General features: G+C 39.3%; 2 protein-coding genes across 3 annotated transcripts; both read right to left on the reverse strand.

Annotated features, from left to right (window-relative positions):
- Positions 1 to 4,431: 4,431 nt before the first annotated feature.
- On the reverse strand, positions 4,432 to 11,088 carry loxl5a (lysyl oxidase-like 5a). Its single transcript, XM_008407935.3, has 7 exons — positions 9,735 to 11,088; positions 8,669 to 8,777; positions 7,360 to 7,497; positions 6,417 to 6,573; positions 6,148 to 6,243; positions 5,921 to 6,036; positions 4,432 to 5,833 (listed from the first exon to the last, which is right to left on the reverse strand). Exons 1-7 carry the CDS (start codon positions 10,627 to 10,629, stop codon positions 5,827 to 5,829), a joined length of 1,518 nt encoding a protein of 505 aa, XP_008406157.1. The 5' UTR covers positions 10,630 to 11,088; the 3' UTR covers positions 4,432 to 5,826.
- A 3,794-nt stretch (positions 11,089 to 14,882) lies between these two features.
- Positions 14,883 to 18,791, reverse strand: mibp (muscle-specific beta 1 integrin binding protein). Of its 2 annotated transcripts, XM_008407934.3 has the most exons (8): positions 18,591 to 18,791; positions 17,701 to 17,791; positions 17,196 to 17,244; positions 16,790 to 16,964; positions 16,216 to 16,287; positions 16,025 to 16,131; positions 15,821 to 15,906; positions 14,883 to 15,708 (listed from the first exon to the last, which is right to left on the reverse strand). In XM_008407934.3, the coding sequence occupies exons 1-7, from the start codon at positions 18,614 to 18,616 to the stop codon at positions 15,821 to 15,823; spliced, it is 606 nt and encodes a 201-aa protein (XP_008406156.1). In that variant the 5' UTR covers positions 18,617 to 18,791; the 3' UTR covers positions 14,883 to 15,708. The 2 variants fall into 2 exon arrangements, with proteins under 2 accessions (XP_008406156.1, XP_017159712.1); XM_017304223.2 differs by lacking the exons at positions 17,196 to 17,244; positions 18,591 to 18,791.
- Between the last annotated feature and the right edge of the window lie 415 nt (positions 18,792 to 19,206).

Genomic DNA, 19,206 nt, shown 5'->3' on the forward strand with positions numbered 1-19,206 from the left:
GGCAACGTATTATTATTATTATTATTATTATTATTATTATTATTATTATTATTATTATTATTATTGCATTTAGGTAATGTGAAGGTATGTTATTAATTCATGTTCAGTTTATTTTCATTTTACAAATATTTACAGAAATAATTTAACTTTTTTCTTCAATATTTTTGCATGGATTATATGGTTTGCTTTTCTTTTTGTTGTTGCCCTTGTTATTTCCAATATTTATTTTAAATATGTGTCGTATTTTATTTCTCTAAACATTTTTCTATGTCAATCACAAAGTATTCATGTGATTTAGTTGTATTTTACAATTATTTTCAAACTATACACTAGAACAGAGAATAGAAAAGCAGCAAAGTGACAGGGGAAATGAAAACAAGCATAGAGGTATAAATATAAAAAGAAAAAATAATGTTCAGAAATGGCAAATTTACAGCATCAAAAATACAGTACAGATTCAAAGAAATGTGCAACGGAGTAGGACATAATAATTCCTTTTTCTCTAGGAATTTGTTGATGCAGACTCCTTCATAATGATACCTTTAGACTTTCTGTCTCCAAATATCATTTTATTTTATTGATAATAATATATCTATTTCCGTTAAATTTTTATATTAATCTGTATCTGAGTTAATTTTTTCTATCTGTGTCTGTAACCATTTCTTTCCAGGGCATACTCATTTATAAATGCCTTTTCCTCACAAATTGGTGACAGACAAGCGCTTAATGCCAAAAACATGCAACATGTCACAAATGCTGTTACTGACGTGATTTTGTCTCACAAGAGACCGTTTTCCTGAGGTCTTCTTCTGCATGGCTCCTCTTATGTGTGCTTTATGTCTCTGGAGCCATTAAACATCCACAGGTGAACATGTTTCCTTCGAGAGGAGACATCCTAACATTGTCTGGCACTCACATGCAAAGTCCACAAAACATTGTAAGCATTTGGACCAAATATTTAAACACAAAACAACCAGAGAATTTCAGCTTGTCAACCTTTTCACCCAAATCTGCCTTCTGTGCACTCTGCCTGACATCTCCTCCTCCTCCTCCTCAGCCGGAGAACTTTTCTGCCAAGTTAAACTAGTCGGCCCAAGAAATTTTAAAAACAGGATGCCTTCACTCAGCTAAGTACTTTGATATTTATACAGCAACTCAAAACACCACCATCATCAGACAGGGAAAGCTCCTGTTAGATGCAATGATGTGCGACTGGTCAAACTCACATACAGTAGTACTACTTGTTCTTCCAGGCAAATATTCTCCGCTCTACATCAGACACAAGACTGTGTCAGACGAGAGAAAATGATTTCCTCATTTAATTTCCCCTCTACTTGCACACATAGCTTTCACTCCTTGGTGCCAACAAACAATTCCCTGGAAGGTAAACACGGGCCACAGACAGAGAAACAGAACGTCAGCATCAAGAAGGCGCCAAATTATTTCACTAATGATGTGAACTCAGTGCTTCAGACTCGGCACACAGTGGGCAGCACTAAAACCCAACACATTTCTGTGCCTCAGTGGCATGTTAAGTTTGTATTTTAAATAGTTTTAATCAGCTGCATTTGATAACGTTTAGAGAGTTCGTGTTATGGACACTGAAAAGGTTTTTCATTATGTGATCACTTCCCTCTTTTTTAAAAATCTTTATTCATTGAATTTTGTTTAATCCCGATTTTATATACACTCTTCTGGTATTTCTGACATGCTCACTTTTTCAGAGTCTAGCAAAAGCATTGGCACTGTTTTAACTTTTTCATGTTTTGTCACATTACAAACTCTAATTGATCTAATTGGGATTTCATGTGATGAACAAATACAGAGTAGAGCATGAGAAGTGGAAGAAAAAGCTTTAAACTTCCAAACTCACCAAAGTTGTACATAGAAACCACCTGTTTGTAATTTATCCTCAGTATAAGTCCAGATGTTCTGCTTCGTCTCTGTACAAACACCATCATGCGGACCAGGAAGCACCGCAGACATGTAAGGAAAGAAGTTTTTGAAAATTTTAAAGCAGTGTGAAGTTACTGAATATAGTAAGGCAAGAATGCCCACGTAAGCTGAAGATTTGTGCAAACCAAGCATTAATGAGGAGCAACCTGAGAGAGACCTGGAACAACAATGAACAAATCTTTTAGCTGGATAACTTTAGTCATGCACTCCCTTAATCTAGTCTTTATGGAAGAGTGGCAAAAAGAAAGACGGAAGGTCTCTTTGCATCTCTTGGTCATTTAAGAAATATTAGGTATTCCCTTCAATAAAGATTTATGAATATGAATATTAAAAATAGAGGGAGGGATGGGGAGGAGTGTTAATGACTTATTGTAATTCTTTATCACTGCCCTGTACTTTTCTTGGTGAGTCTGAAAAACACCCCCCTACTGTTCTTTCGCGGGATAGACAATCTACTTCCTCTCCCCCCATTCTTTGTACTTGGTCTAAAAGATGGCTGTCCTAGTGGTCTGAACGACTTGCTACCTTAGCTCCGATTGTTTGTACTCAGCCAGAAAGACACCTATCTCCTGCTCTTTAGTGGTCTACCCAATCTGCGTCCTCTACCCCTGCCCGCACCCTTGAAGCATGGTTGTGTAGTGGGTATGTGTTTTTGTTTTTTTTTTAAGGTAAAGTGTACCAATAGCAAACTTAGTCAATGTTTTTATAAGTTGGGCTAGTTGTCAGAAGATGTAAGTAAGTCTGCATGAGAGGGGGTATTTAAGAAAAAACTAAAAAATACAGTTTCACTGATTGAATTGTAGTTGATATGTAGCATATATTTGAATTTGTGCAACAAACATCAAAAGAAAAGAAAGAAAAAAACAACTAAAACCCGAATGGCCATTTAATTTGATAAATATTTACACAGGCCATCATTCAATAAATCTATAAAAATCCAAGTGCACACATCAAAACATCAAATCTAAATAAATAATACTGATTGCATTAAATATGTCAACACATACTGCCATGAAAGAACTAACTCTGCTTTCGTATTTTAGGTTACATCTAAAGTTAGACTTTTATGTTGTTTCTTAAGTTTAAAGTTAAATCTAAAATTACAATTTAAAAAAATCCCTAGATAAGATTGAAGTAACTCTGCAAAAGAAACCCTGTCTTTCTGACAAACAGTCGGAGCTAAGGTATCCAGTCGTTCAGACCACTAGAACAGCCATGATTTAGACCAAGTACAAAGAATGGAGGGAGAGGACGCAGATTGGGTAGACCACCAAAGAGCAGGAGATAGCTGTCTTTCTGGCTGAATACAAACAATCAGAGCTAATGTAGCAGCTTGTTTTGCATCACTAAAGAGCAGGAGATAGGTGTCTTTCTGGCTGAGTACAAACAATTGAAGCTAAGGTAGCAAGTCATTCAGACCACTAGGACAGCCATGTTTTAGACCAAGTACAAAAAATGGGGGGAGAGGATGCAGATTATTTATCCCGCAAAAGAACATTAGGTGTCTTTCAGGTGTTTTTTAAATTATCTGACTAGTGGCACCAAGAGGATAAATCAAATCCTTGGCTGATATTTTAGTTTTTCCGTTGGTGCTACACACAACTTTTTTTTTTGTCATGAAACTGCCAGTCAGCTGTGAATAGCTGTGAATCCACCTTTGCTATCTCAACTGTCAAACGAAGAATTGGTCCCTTGTGAAGAGCAAGCTTACAAGGCGCATTAGAAATAAACTTTCCTTAATTCAGGTCCTCTATTTGGTCTGTTTAAGAAACAAACTGGCATCTCTTTAGCATCCCTGCCGTATGCCCTGTTGGCTCGGACATGCCGACCGGTAGTCTCAGACAGTAGGTCCTCTGGGCGCAGCCGTGCAGACGGTCAGCCTACGATAAGAACGACAGAGTTGAGGAGACACTGAGGTCAGCAGTTTGCAGACGGGCTTTCCTGGCCATCACCGGATCTGTGGAATTTCTCTTCTCCTCGCCATCTCTCACAGGATCGGCCTGCAGCACGTCCTGCAGCCTCGGCACGCCACCCTGCCCTGAGCAAACAGCACCCGGAGACTCTCCATCACACTCAGACCCACTGCAGTGGCTCGGCTCTTCGGGGGCCAAAGAAGGCTTGAGGTCCACAAAGAGGCAATGTTTGGGTTAAGAGGATGAATGAAATGGGTTTCAATCTAGAGTAATGTGATTATATGTTTGAAAATAAAACAGCAAAGCACCTTAGAAAAGTGAGCCAAAAATACCTTTGAATGGAAAACTTCATGAACTCACTTCTAAACCGCCTGCATGTTTCTTGCATAAACATCCCGAACTACTTTTAGATGACTTTACATTAATCACGATTTTGAACACTGCTGAAATATAAATCTTGCTGCAATTAATGCATATTTAGTCTAAAGAGTTTAAAATCATATCTGCTTATAGAGGAAATGTGGCTTGTGGCAGGATATAAAAGCATGAAAAACAATCTCTGTGTATTTAACTCTGGGGTATTTTTATTTTATTTTTTTTGGATGACAAAATGAAAAAGAGGCAAAAAGGGAGCATTGTTCAACAAAAACAAAAACTTCATTTATTATTTATACCCTCTGACATGCCAGCTTCTAAACAGCGTGCCACTAAAACCTGGTGACAAAGTGCAAATAAACCGAGACATTCCCAGGAGACTTGACGTGGAGCTGTTGCCAGATGAATGTTTTCCCAATCAGTCACCCGCTGCAACGCAGCACAACAAATACGCACAAACAGGCACCTGGTGTGATGCAGTGTTTATTTTCCTGCTATTTCCCAGACACGAACATGCAAAGTGCAATAATTGCAGCTATTTCTCAGAGGAGTCAAGCAATGAACCACCCAACATTAAAATGCTCCTCAGTTTTTGGTGATTGCATGTTTTCATCAGCAGGAATAATTCAGCTGCAAAATTGGTCATGAATGGCTTCCCTGTGTTTAACCAGAAATCCAGAAAAACGTCTAGTGTAAGACAGAAAAAAAATTCAAAAGATTGTTCTATCAGCTCAATCTCACAGTGGAAAAGACTGGGCAATGTCTACTAAAACTCACCTCAACTTTATTTATAAAGCCCTTTTTAAGACACGAGTGACAATCAAAGTGCTAAACCAGGTCAAACCAAAACATAAAAAAGCAAACATTGCAATAAAATACATTAAAAAAGACAGAAGGGAAAAAAAGTCACACAACTTGAAATACAGAAATAAGGCAAAGTTGGCTTTTTACTTTGCAGCTGACACTTATGTAAATCTAGGAAACACATTGTCTTGCACACATATGAATAAGTCTGGAGTAGATTCATAAAACGTGTTTAAATACATTCTTCTTTTGTCACTGTAGCAAAATGAGGATAAATCCAGAGCACTTTTTAAGAAGGGGGCATGATTTACCAATTAACTAAAATTTTCTAATTATTGTTTGCAAAATTTACCAGTGCCTCACTTATTGTTACACCAAGCCATTCCTGTAAAATAAATGTAATATATAGCATTTTAAAATGCTTCACTTATTGATTTACAGTGATCAGAGTGTGAATAGTAATTGATGTAAAGGACGGTAAATAAGATCTTCAGCACTTACTTTAATTTAAAGGGAGAGAGGAAATCAAATAAATGTTCTCAAATTAAAGGATGAATTTTACTAAACTTCTCAGTGTGAGGTCACACTACTGCAATAAAAGAATTATTTTTGAGTCTTTTGACACTTTTTTACCAGGGCTACCAATATGTGTGGTAGGAAGTGTGTCATAAATACAAAGATTATAGAGTAGCAAACAATGAAACAGCATCAAAACAGTAGCAGCTTAACTTGAAGAACAACTAAAGGTTACTAAGCACACGTCTGTGTCTTCTGCAGGTCAGCTCCTGGAAAACAAGGACAACACTGATTAACTTTAAGTTGTCTCTGCTCGAGTCACGTTGGAAAAAACAGGCGCTACGCATCGGACTTACACAACAATCCTGCAGTTTCTTGCCTGGACGTAGCTTCCTGTGTATCTGACGTCACACCTGACCTCGTTGTTGGAGAAGTCAGACTCCTGGACCAGCTGGGAGGGGTTCACCGTCACCTGGCAAGCAGAAAACGGTGACGTGCAAGATAGATTCTGGTTAAATGAAATTTTTACAAAGGAGGTAAATCAATGAAATGTGGAAGCAGTTATTTTAATCTGCAGTTCTACCTTCAGAACGTAATTTCCAGGTGGCACGTCAGTGATATCGATCCACTGGCAGTCAATGTTAGCATGATATGTATCATAGCATCCAGGACCAAGCCCCTTAAAACAAACCAAGCTCATTTTACTCATGTTTTCTGCCTAAATGCTGGGTTAATACATTTTATACGTTCAGGAAATGAGATTTAAACACCAGCAAATAATCTAAAACCAACAATAAGATGAAATTATAAAGTAGAAATGACAAAAATTGAGTAACATTCGTGCAGACTAACCTGTGTATGAGCAGTGCAGGCAAAGCGTCGCCGTACTCCCGGGTCACATGAGGTGTCCTCCAGACAGAAGCTGGCTTTGTGTCCCTCAGCAACCTTCTGTCCAGTGGCGACGTCCAGAAGGTCGTAGTTACTGAAGGCCTCCATGCTGTGGTAATGTCTGCAGAGAGTCGGACATGCAAACAAACACACTCAGAAAAGGGGCGACTGGTTTGAGCTAAACACGCTGTGGAAACTAATGTTTCTGTGAGTCGTCGCAAAGGGGACAGTACTGTACTGTGCAAAAGTCTTGAGGCATCCCTAATCACTTAGTTTTGGTTTCAAGAAACCAGACTTTTCCACGAGTGTCTTGATCAATAGTAGGCAAACATTTATTGTTCGCTAATCTGCTGATTCAGATGTGTACATGCACACTTTAAACATAATATTCCTAGCTTTAGGCAGCTGGCCAGAAGTGTTTAATGGACATAAAAAGTGCTCTGGTCAGATTAGACCAAAATTGAAATCTCGCTGACCAGAATGTGGAAAAGACAGTCTATCTTCCCTCATTGGTTGTCTCACTTCCTAATCACATTTAACATCACTTAATAGGACATTTTGTATTCTGGGATAAAGCAAATAAAACTTGAGTTGCTTATATGTGTGCATGTGTTTTTATTACTGGCACTCTTTCTAAGTGGACGTTTAAAGGTTTCGTGCACTAAATGATTGGCAGAGTTTCTTAAATATATATTTTTTATTTTTACCTTTTAATTTCAAAAATGGAGACTAAACAGAAAATAATTTACATAAAATTGAGAAAATTGAAAACAATCATTTATCAAAAATGAAATCCAGTTGAGAATCTGAGTTCAGACATCTGCTTTGACTGGTTTTGGATGAGTTGATTTCCTGCTCTGTACCTCTATGAGCTGAGGCTGTTAGATGTTTTTATGAGGGAACTCACTGGTGACAGCTGTGCCATTCCCACTCATGTCTGGGTTTGACTGGGAGGAAGTCTGCAGTTCCCTGGTTCTTCACTCTCTGTGGGAAGCGCAGCAGGACTCTGTACTCCAGGTCACTCACGCTCGGACGATATGCAGACCTGCAAAGAAAGGAAATCCATGTCAGCTACTCGGAGCACGTGCAGGATCGAATGACCGCATCTTTACATAACGCCGTCCTGCTGACATACAGTTCACTGCACTTTAAATTCCCTCTGATCGCCCTGCGCAGCTGATTTACTGCAGTGCTGGGTTTGAGTCATGAATTGGTGGCTTATATTTTCAGCTCTGAAATCCTTTTGCCTTTCATTTCAGGGTTTGTTTTCCTTGGCAGCGAGGCTCCTTAGATCCTCCGCCGATCAGAGGAGAGAAATCCTGAGCGGTGGCCAGGTTTGTGCCCAGCCGCTCTGCCACTGAGCTGCTACATCCAAGTAGCCAACAAGCATGAGGACAGCCAACTATCCTCATGTTGCAGCCTCAGTCCTAATGACTGTCTTCGTTAATTCTTCAAATGGCAGCCAATCAAATGGACAAATTCAAACATATTAACTCCGATTTAATCCCATTTATTGAACAAGTCCGTGTGAGCAGCTTGATACACATTGCATTGAGAACGTGTTCCTACAGCTTGAACCTTTTACACATATTGGCACGTCACAACTACAGATTTCCATGTGTTTTATGGGACTGTTTGACTAACACAAAATAGATTAGAATTGTGAAGTTGAAGGATAATGACATGCTTTACTTTTTTTTTTACAATAAAAACCTGCAAACATTTATATTCAACTCCTTTTAATCTGATGATCATAAGTGAAGAAAGACAGTGTATAAAGAAACCCACGAAAAGTCCTGTTTGCCATTTTCCATAACATGTTGTGAAGGAAAGAGGTCTGATCAGATACATCTGCATGAATCATCCCCACTGCATGGTGCATGGTGGTGGCAGCATCATGCTGTGAAGATGCTAGAGGTTCAGTTTCCAGGAGAACAGTGACCCAAAAATATTCAGCCAGAGCAAGAATGGAGTAGTTTTTTAAAATCATGATATGTGCCATGCATGCCACATTTTCAGATTTTCCTTTGCAAGACATCTAGAAAAGAATGCTTCATAGCACAGCTATGCCCTACCTATGTCATGCTGTCTCCCACATAAAATCCCAATAAAATATCTAAATGTTTGTGGTTGCAACATGACTACATGCAAAAAAACTGCATATGGTCCTGAAAACAACAAAAATGGTGAATTTTTATTGTTGAACATAACGATACCTGGAAAGGCAATTCTCCTCAGCTGCACAGCGAAGTGCATACATCTGTACTCTCTGGATGTACGAGGCTGCTTGGATGTAGTACGGGTCAGGGATTAGGTCTGGCAGACCTGCCAACAATAAAATACAAGTTACTCAAAGATAAAATATGTAAATTTGTATGGCTGGACTTGTGATTTAATGCATAGTTGCAAACAGGATATCAAAACTAACCAGCTGGTGTGATGGATGGTGATTGAAAACCAAAAAGACTCTGAATAACCCATTTAATCGACCTAATGCTAAATTAGTATGGTGGAATAAGATCCCCCTACAATATGTTTCAAGGCTTTTTATACACAAATTAAATTACTTGTTATTGTATAACTTCAGTGCAATAGACTGTAAATCAGTCTATTGATACAAGCTAAAGATGTTCCTATAGGTGGGACATTTTGTTGTTGACCAGCACAATCAATGAAACAGCAGAAGTAATAACAAAGTTCTCAGAATAAATCTATCTATTTTCCACCCATTTGTCTAAAGCCAAGTCTTTGCAGACTGATTTGAAGCATTATGTTAAATGACTTAAAACTGAAAAACAGCCAAAACAGAATTTCCATAAGAATAAAAATTCTTATTTTTGTACTTTCAAACATTCAGAAATATTACGCGCACACTATATAAATATTTGTGAGAAGAGTGAGTTCATAAAAATATAACATGCAATGAAATTGGCTCAAGCAGAACTTGGTGCTCAATCTAAAAAAAGAAAACACTTTTAGAAACCGAATCTGAATTAGCGTAATTTAAAATCCAATGTGGTATGGAAATGGCTGTTGGTAAACTGAAACTGATTCCAATGTTTTGAACACATAATTAATTATCTTTCATCTGTAACCATATCAGTGGTAGATGTATGACGCAGAAACGTTTAGATTATATTAGAGGATTGAATTGTGGGGCCTGGTGGGTTTTAGAAGATTCTGCTTAGGGCCCCATAAAACTTTTGACCGGCTCTGGGTCATGGTTTACGGTTGATGTCGAACAAATAAACTAATTACTATCCAGTCTGCTGTTCGTCTCACCGTTGTGGAAGAACCTGGTGCCGTGGCCGGTGCCGGGTGGGTTGCGCGCGTTCTGCCTGTTCCTGCGGTCTGCTGGGTAAACATTATAGAAAACCGAGTTCCTGTGGTGGATGCTGTGCGGATCCCGAGGATCACCTGCACCTGTTGTATCTGGACTCCTAGGAGGGAACTGAATCTCAACAGCGTTGCTGGAATCATCCACCTCTGGAGTGACTCTGGTCAGGGATTGCGTTCTGGTGTGCTGGGTGACTCGACCGTCACTGGCCAGGTTGACCCGAGCAGATGTGTGGACTGAATCCGAGCCCTCGGGGGAGCTTCTATCGATTTGGCCGTGCGTCAAATCCTGCGCTCTTGCTGGTGGCGCAGTGGTCTGCTGCGCACCGCTGTCCTCCGCAGCAGTACCCCGGCCTCCTCTGGGGATTCCGCTGCCGGAAAACTCCTGGCTGAAAACAGCAGCGCTACTGTTAGCCGGAGCCTGGCTTGAGTGGTAATCCACAGCCACATTGGGCTGACTGTGTGTGCCGGTCCGATCCGCGGACAGGAGGTACTGCACGTCTGCTCCGAGAAGCGACGTGTCTATTTGGTCATTTTGCTCAGAGTGATCCGAGTCTTGGAGGTTCATAGACCTGGTTCTGGTGGCTCTCATGAGCGCAACAGGAGGGTTGACTTGGTCTAAATAGTTTTTTGTTGTTAGTAACATCTGGGTGCGTCTCCTGTTCTGGGAAGGCAAGCGATACTGAGTCCCAGTGCTGAGCAAACTGTACACCTGACCGTTATTCTCCCACTGAATGCGCTGTCTCCAGGGGCCAACAGGCGCGCGTAAATGGTCCTGACCGGCGCCTAAACGCACCAGGACAACGAGAAGGCAAGTAAGAAGAAACAAGATCTTCTCCATGGCTTACTGAGATTTTAGTCTTTCTCCCTGAAAAGTCCTACAACTACAACTGAAGGAGAGTGGAGGGATACTCGAGTTAGACCAAGAGGAGAGGTTGCAAATCCACTTGACTTCGTCACGCACTTGCGCACAGCATCACCGGCAGGAGGGGAGGGCGTGGGGGAAGTCTCACCCACGTGGGCAAACAGTTTCATTTTAGATTTAAATAAATAAAATCCTGAAAGTTATGACAGTATTTACGTTAACAGTACAAATAAACTATTTACTATCCAGTCTGCTGTTCCGTGGAATTGTACTCATAACATTTTAGTTCAAATCTTCTTGGTCAGAATCGTTTTTAAAGTGTGCATCAGTGAAGATGTGACCAAAGAGGCACAATTTTTAAAGTGTGGAATGCGTACACTTGTTCTTTTCAGAAATCATCTAGCAAATATATTTGTTTCTGTAAGGCCAGGCCTAGTGTTATAAAATGGAGGAGTTTGGCGCAATTTTAAACAAAGACATTGCTGTCAAAGAGAGCATGAGAGAATCAGCCAGAGACCACTAGAGGTTCACATTCATTTTGGGATCAAAAACTGAAGTGAAAAAGTGTGTTGAAGGGGGGAAAGTTGTGTTTTTTGGAAAACTCAGAAGAAAAAATCCCCTTAAAGGGCCACAGGTTGTTTGGGGGAAACAGTAAACATGTGGAAGAAGGTAGTTTAGTCTCCTTTGACAAATTTTTTCTTTTTTGGCCAACATACAAAAACGTGAAATAAATCTAACTCAGGACACACTGCCCCCATGTCAAAACATGGTGGTGACTACATTATCCTGTTCCTTTAGCAGACTCAATGAAACTGCATAGAGAGAGTTGATTGGAGTCTTGATGGATCTCAGTAAAGTGCAATTCTGGAAGAAAATCTAGAGGCTACTAAAGATTTCTGAGTGAGTTAGAGGTTCAGCAGGACAACAACTCTAGATGCAGCCAGGACTTTAGATGAAGCCATAATGTCCTAATTAAAGTCCAGATATAAATACATTTCAGTATTTGTGACAATACTTGGAAATGACCATTCAGAGGTGCCCTCTTTTCAGATTTTTAATTGGGAAAACATTAAGTATCATATTTCTTCCAATGCCTTTTTATCCCCAACGTAGGGGTTGGGGGAAACACAAGGATGTGAAATCAGCACAAAATGTTAAAATCAATAAAGTCAGTGTCAGCTAAAACAACACAACTTAAGCTCAGACAACCTAAAAACCAAACATTTATTTAAAGTGAGTTTTTTTTTTTTAAACCAACTTAGCGTATTAGAAATAAAAAGTGTCCGGTGATCACAGTTCTAATTTACCTTTCTGCCAGATGGGGGCGCTGAGTCCTCACAGAAAATCTGGCATTTCCTCTGTAATCGTGTGAGTCAAGGTTTCTTGAGGTCTTCATCAGATATGAGGCCTTTCCACTGTTTCAAAACAATGATGAGGCGGAAAATGTTTAATATACAATATCAATGAATTACTAAGAATAAATTCAAACCATAAACCATCCAATAACTTTTCCTAGATACATGTTACATAATTAGGTCTCTTTTAATGTAGGGGTTACTTTAAGGTCAGGTTTATTTACAGCCCTCTCACACATAACAGTGGAGTTTAATTTAGCTGGCATCCTAGACTGTTAAGCAACAGGCCGCTCTTTAAAATCTACACAGATATGTGACTCTGTTTGCATTTCATAATGCCAATTTTCCAGCTCTTAGATCCTCAGGGAACTCAAAAAGATGTTCCTGTCAGCAACATTGCAGTGTGACTGGAGCAACTATGGAACTCAGATTGAATTCAATTATTTTTCCTTAATGTAACCTGTCTCTAGAAATGTGACCAGGATCTAAGCAAAGAATTGGATTTGTGCTTAATCCTGGTCCAAACAAGTAAGCTGATGCGTTTTATTTGCCAAACTCCCTATAAATTCCCTGCAATACTATCATTTAAAATAATTGTTTCCTGTAAAACTTTCTTGGTCTCTTTCTAAGAGGGGATCTTGGCCAAGCCGTTCCCTTTTAACACACTGTTTCAATTCATTGAGGTTTACAAGCTTTTCTTAATGCATTGTCCTCCATTTTGTTCTCCCTTAGTCTTCAACAATTATGGGTGACTGTTTAAGTTTCTTCTTCAACAGTCACACATGCTTACCCAAACACTGGCATCTAGATCACACTCAAACTTTGCATTGTGTAAAATGTCCTTACAGTGTTCTGTGTTCAATATAACAGAGTGAGCTGCAAAAACTCTGAGTTGGTGACTTTGAAAGAACAACGTGAAAATACGAGAAAGAAATGCTTTTGGGTAAGTTGTGCAATGTTTCATGAAATTATCTATTATAAATAACCCCTAATGTTTTGTGTTAAAAAACAACTTTGTAAAAACCTTAATCACTTGTATGAGAACAGTTTCCGATCCTGCTTTACTTATCTCATATTTCACATCTTTTCTCTTTGAATGAGTACTACATAAAGCAAAACAACAACAAAAAAAAAGAACAAAAACAAAACACCAGCTCTAATCGCTGCCAGATTGTGGTAATAAACAGTTTCTATGCTGAAGGAATGTGAGAATCTTTCACCTTTGCCTTTGTTTCCTTCTATTTTGTCCTTTAGTCATGCTGGCTGCCGAGACGTGCAGACAGACAGGCAGCCACAGTCAGAGGGAACAGTGAAAAAAGACAGTAGCACACTCTGCAATCAAAGAACTAACAGCAGACTTCCTTCACTCTAAACGGCCTAAACATATATGTGCACATGCATGAATGTGACAAACAGGAGGAAAGCATTGTGCATGTGTGCCTGCGGTGGGACATAATTACAGGGCAGAGGTTCAGTTGAGACTGTGAGCAGATTATTATTATTACTACAGCCTGCCACTTTCATTTATATCTCATTAGTTACACTACTAAGAGAGACACTTTACATGAACTAAACAATCCACACAATCATATTCTGAATCTGTACCATTTTGGACCAAATGCGCAAAACTGTTTTCTGCAGGCAGAAAACCAGTTGGACCTTTTGTTCTAATCAAGCTCGTTTCCAGTGTTCCTCGCCGCCATGCGTACAGCACGTTATGCACATCGTCTCATCGTGATGCAGTGTGGTGTAAAACCACCCAGCACAGCACTCTGTTCCAAAAAAGTTAACGCCCACAAAAACAGGAAGTAGTTCCACAGTGTTCTGACATGTGTAATTGAGGACACCGAGTACCAGCAATAAAGCAGAAATAGCTGTCCTCAGAGTTGTGGTTCACTCTTGGGTGGAAATAGTGAAAGGGCTTCTGTCTTATGCTGGAGGAAAGATGAAATCAGCTCATGTTTTTGCAGGATCTTTCTGCACTGAGGCTGTTCTTTGGGATAATGGAGCTACCTTTTCACACTGGGCTGCCTCTGATGGGGGATGGAATATTATTACAACAGCGTACCGCAGAAATACGATGCTCCATTATGTGAAACGTGTCTTTATTTGTGTTTGTCCTGGCAGGCGTCATCTATGCTGGTGTCACTTTTAGCACGGTGAGTCCAAGCCGAAGGGGGTTTTGTGTGCCACCACCTGTTAGGATGTTACAATAATCGCCTTGCCACCCAGCATCCATATGACACCCACATGACAGATCACATATACCTACAGCTGATGTCAGAATGGCTGCTGTTGCAAAAAGGTGCCAACAAATGGCCAGATTCCCTGAGTCACAGCAGATTCTTTCAGACAGATTCATCAGGAGCAGCAGTCAGAGAGAAATACCTGCTGGGAAACTTTATCAAGCTATTTTTAATCACTAAAGCAAGCTGAAAACGTTAAGGGAGTGGGGAAAAATGTATCTTAAGCCATTGAACTTCCACCTACTTTGGAGAGAGGAAGCTTAAATTTAACCTAACATCCTACCCTTGACCATGATGTTCTCTTTAGGAAAATGTGAAATTATCCTGATTTACTTATACATGTAGTGCAGAAACATATATAGGAGATACGTGCTTAGAGAACCATGAGCCGTAAGTGAGTATAATCTTGTGCTAATAGCCTAAATCTTATGGGAAGCCTGTGACCTACTCCAGCATCTACTTGAGACGAGTGAGGACAGTTATTTTGGGGTTGTAAACCTGGAAACACCCACGAGGACAGACGTACAGTAGTGATTGTATAGAGGTGTCTAGGAAATTAAATTATAGACCAACTAAATAAATTTGCACATTCATCAAGATAGTAGCTTAATAAAATTCACAGAAAACATTCTCATTCAGCAGCTCCTGTAACCATCTTTCAGCTTTATTACATTCTACAGACTTGTCAGAAACCGTTTTCCCACTTTATTTCAGACGTTTTCAGAAACAAAGAGCGTTTTTTGATTTGTTTCCACTAACTCACCAATTGTAATTTTAGCATGAAAGGTATTTAACCCCTTCCCGATTTGTTTCAGCCAGACAAAAAAATAAATAAAAAGCTAATGAAGTTTTCAAATGATTTCATTTCACAGTAAAAAAGAAAAAAAGCTTTCAAACCAGCTTGGCTCAGAGAAAATAGAATTGCCACTTATTAAATCATGAATGTTTTGTAGACTTAAAAAAAACTGATAAATTCTAAAACCGAGTAACTCCATAAATCTCACTTATGCCATTATGATTCATCTTTAAACTGTCAAAAATGGCAAGAGATGGGGAAGTTTTTCACATCGGTTTTGATCCCAGAAATGCCACCAATTATACAAATTAGAGAAAAAGAAAACTTATTTTTGTACGCTAATTTAAGTAGTAGAAATGTTGATAATAAAACAGACAACAAAAATCACACAAAGATGTTTTGATGATCTGTACTTATTAACAGAAACTCGTGTGTTTATTGGAAGGAGACCAGTGGTCCAACAATGGTCAACTGCATGACAAAAATAATGACGACCAGTCAACTTTTAATTAAACAAAAAACATTTTGTTCATGAGAAGGTAAAAACAACATAAGTTAACATGGCTCCTTTCTATGTACAAAAAAAAAAAATACACATAAAAAAAAGAATCATTGGCTATTTACAAAATCTGTACAGGTGTGAAGAAGAGTCCTCCTGCTGCAAAACAAAAAAAAATTAATAATGTTAGACAAGGTCTTACATTTACATGCAAAATGTTATAAATATTTTAGTAAATTTCCCATCACAACTTCAAGTCCTTCCTTCTTACCTATAAACGATTGAGCAGGTTGTTCTGTATGTCCTCATACACCTGGTCGTAGATTTCTTCTTTGGATTTCAAACCATCGAGGTACTCTGTGAGAAAACGCAAAACATATTTTTACACCACAAACCGATAAAAACTCCAACCACAGACAAGTGGGACACTACGATGACATTTGGCTTACAAACATGGACAGTGATCGCATCGTACCAATATTCAAACCGAGGTCTTCCATCTGCTTTCTGTGCTTCAGGTACATGGGCCACACATGACCGTCAAACAGACCAGGAGGATCAGGGACGGTGTACTGTCTGGTACTAAAATCACAATAATAAATATAAAGTAAGTGAATGACCAATAAGATTAATGTAGAACACTGTGAGAGCACAAAATCAGCTCACCTTCTCCTTCTTTTGCACTCCTCGTAGGGGATTGCGATGTAATAGCACTTGTTGAAAACATCCAGCAAGGGCCTAAAGGGGAGAAACAAAGGTGTTGACCACACGTCACATAACATCCTCTATGTAAAAGAGCAGAGTTGCACAACTGCTCATGCCATCCTTTATCTACATCTCTGCAGCCTGCTTAACACTCATCACTAGTACACTGAGTACCCGCCACCCTGCTGTGACTGCAAACGACCACTCAGAGCCTCCTTCTGATGAAAACCTTATCTCTGCCTGCAGACCAAACTCAAATCTGCTTGCGAGCATGAGCCAATGGGAGCAATTCAAAATTAGCACGTGACCCAACAGAACTAACGGCGCCCTTACAACATCTACAATCATGAATCTTCGGGTTCCAGAGAACCAAGATGGCTCAATCTCTGGCACTTCTTTTAGTCTGCATCATAGAAACTGTAACCTAGCCAAGATGGCTGCTGCATTCACAGCAAGAACAAACTAGAGCTACATCCATAACTCGATTCAAATAAACAGTCAGCCATGCAAAAAAATAAACAATCAATCAACCTACGGGTAGTTGTAGAGCAGGAAGCCTTCAACGATCAGGATGTGGATCTGTTCGTCAGGGTTGGCCACGTCAGGAACAGGAGCCAGGGAGACGCCGTGGGAGCGGGCAAACTTTGCCGGGTTCTCCATCCAGCCTTTAATCGTGTTGGTCATGGCTTCCATGTCCATAGCTGTGATCACTGTGGAGCACGAGACAGGCAGAGAGAAAGAAAGAAAATAATAGAAACAACGAGAGAAGGTCAGAAAAAAATCCCAACAACAGCTGTAATGATTTATGAATGTGTTTGCTGCTTGGATGTTACTACAAATGAGTGTTTTAGCTCTAACTGATGCAACTGCGGAGGATGGGGTCTACTACATTAGATATAAGGTCAAATATGAGTCACTGGCAGTCTTCAGTGAAGTCTTACCATCCCACTGCCTAAAGCCGTCGTCCCCGACTTCTATTTGATCGGGTTTCTGAAATAACAGTCACCAATAAAACATTGCTGGAACCTCACGGCTCTGAACACTTGCAGATCTCACTCACATGCCACAAAGGTTAGGCTAAACAAGTGAGGAAGGCAAAAACAGAAGGCACAAAGCAGATGACATGCATAAAACTAAGCATGAGTTAGTATGCAAATATAATATTGTGGAGGACAGATAAAAAGAAGAAAAAAATAATATTTAGTATTAAGTTAGATGATTAGAAGAGACTAAGAATAAAAGCAAATAATAGAAAACTTAAGAACAAACAAAATGTGATCAACATAGAAAAGGAATTGCACAGGAATGAAGGAAATGGGGGGAAGGGAAGGCTTCCAAAGGCCAGACCTCCCACTCTGATTACAGACAAAGCTCAGGCAGTAGCAATGAATGGAAAACATGCCAAATTATCACAATAAACTTAACCAATCACTCGGTCAGACTCACCTTGAAAAAGTCATCCTGGTGCACAACACAGCAGTTGGGCAAAGTCTGGATCAGTTTATTAGTCAGAGTGGTTTTACCACCATTAGTAACCCTGTAAAAAAAACAAAGAAAATTACACAAAATGAGTATTGCTTCACTTCTAAAGGTCAGATTGGGGTTAAAAGTGGTTGAAATAGCTGATAAATAACAGTTATGTTGTGTGTGTGTCGTTTAGATTCTAATTTAGGTTTCAATCTCAAAAAAGTTATTTTCTAAAATATCTGTTACTTCTACTAATATGGCTTCAAGCTTAAGAGTTACAATTGTATCAAAACATTTCTCAGTAAAGAGCTCAAAATAAAAATGACAATGTTCTGTTTAAAGTCAAAAAAGGTTTTTCCTACAATGCAATAAAGACCTACAACTTCCTGACTAAAGGCCTAAATAAAAAGTAACTAATGAACACAATTAAGGTAAATAATGTAGTGTTTGTAAGTGATAAAGATAAATCTCCCTCCACTTTTGAAGAAAATCACGCGGTGAATTTTCAAAAGTCCCGCTCGATCTATGACAACAAACCAAACCGGATGTGACTTTAATTTTTTTTTCCGGCGGGCGGCCGATAAAACATGTGAACATTAAGATGACATCAAGCACAAACTTACAAAAACCTTAATTAGAGACAGATTAAATGTTAAAAAACGTTTTTTTAAACAAATATGTTCCTTAAAATAAAGACAGAAACAGTGAATGGCTTGTTTCAGCATTACCACAAGCAAGTTTCAACTTTTCTGCAATCTTTACAGCAGGAATTAAAAACAATGTATAGCTATATATATATATATATATATATATATATATATATATATATCTTTAAAAAGCTCCTTTTTTGTAAAGTAAAGGACACCTACCCGCCAATTCCTATAATGCATTTCATCTTTTCTTCTTCTTTCGACAAGTCTTCCCAGACGTCAGTTGATATAAAAATCTGAAACACCAAACTCTGGACGAAACTCCAAGAGATATAAAGTTTTTAAAAGTATTTAAATTTGATTTGTAGTCCTGATGCTGTTCTCTCCTCTTGTCTCTTTACTGAATTGTACCTCGAGGCATTTCACCTTATATCCAGCCTGCCTCCTACTGCGTCACAGCTTACGCAGGCACCGGGCGTTCTCGTGCTACAGCGTGCTCCTGCATACTTTCCCCCCGTGCTACGTGCCTCCTCAAGCCAGCCAATCAGATCCCACGCAGTCCCTTAACAACAGCCAATCAGCGCGCGAGAACCACCACTTATTTACATATTTCCCCCACACCTGCTGCGGTCCGTACTCTTCCATTCAGCAGTTAATCCTCCTCCTGAGGCTACAGCTGTGGAAAACTACCATTGATGGTGTCGAATGGATGCACTAAAATAACAACTGTGTGATGTGTCATTTTTAGGGAGATGTCTGCTGATGTGCTCACAGTTAAGGTCACATTACAGTAAATGGCAGCTAGCTAAACAAACTTGGCCTTAGAAAAATGTTA

The sequence above is a fragment of the Poecilia reticulata genome, chromosome 4 (genome assembly GCF_904066995.2).
Source record: "Poecilia reticulata chromosome 4, P_reticulata-male-v2, whole genome shotgun sequence".
Classification (NCBI taxonomy): domain Eukaryota; kingdom Metazoa; phylum Chordata; class Actinopteri; order Cyprinodontiformes; family Poeciliidae; genus Poecilia; species Poecilia reticulata.

What these genes read in the sequence shown, in the direction of transcription:
- loxl5a (XM_008407935.3), bottom strand. Translation starts at nt 10,629, where the DNA reads ATGGAGAAGATCTTGTTTCTTCTTACTTGCCTTCTCGTTGTCCTGGTG. An exon ending in GAATGGCACAGCTGTCACCA is followed by an intron (nt 6,574 to 7,359) that starts GTGAGTTCCCTC and finishes GACTCTCTGCAG; the next exon opens with ACATTACCACAGCATGGAGG. An exon ending in CCTGCACTGCTCATACACAG is followed by an intron (nt 6,244 to 6,416) that starts GTTAGTCTGCAC and finishes GTTTGTTTTAAG; the next exon opens with GGGCTTGGTCCTGGATGCTA.
- mibp (XM_008407934.3), bottom strand. Translation starts at nt 18,616, where the DNA reads ATGAAATGCATTATAGGAATTGGCGG. An exon ending in TGCATTATAGGAATTGGCGG is followed by an intron (nt 17,792 to 18,590) that starts GTAGGTGTCCTT and finishes TTTTTTTTACAG; the next exon opens with GGTTACTAATGGTGGTAAAA. An exon ending in CGGCTTTAGGCAGTGGGATG is followed by an intron (nt 16,965 to 17,195) that starts GTAAGACTTCAC and finishes CGTGCTCCACAG; the next exon opens with TGATCACAGCTATGGACATG.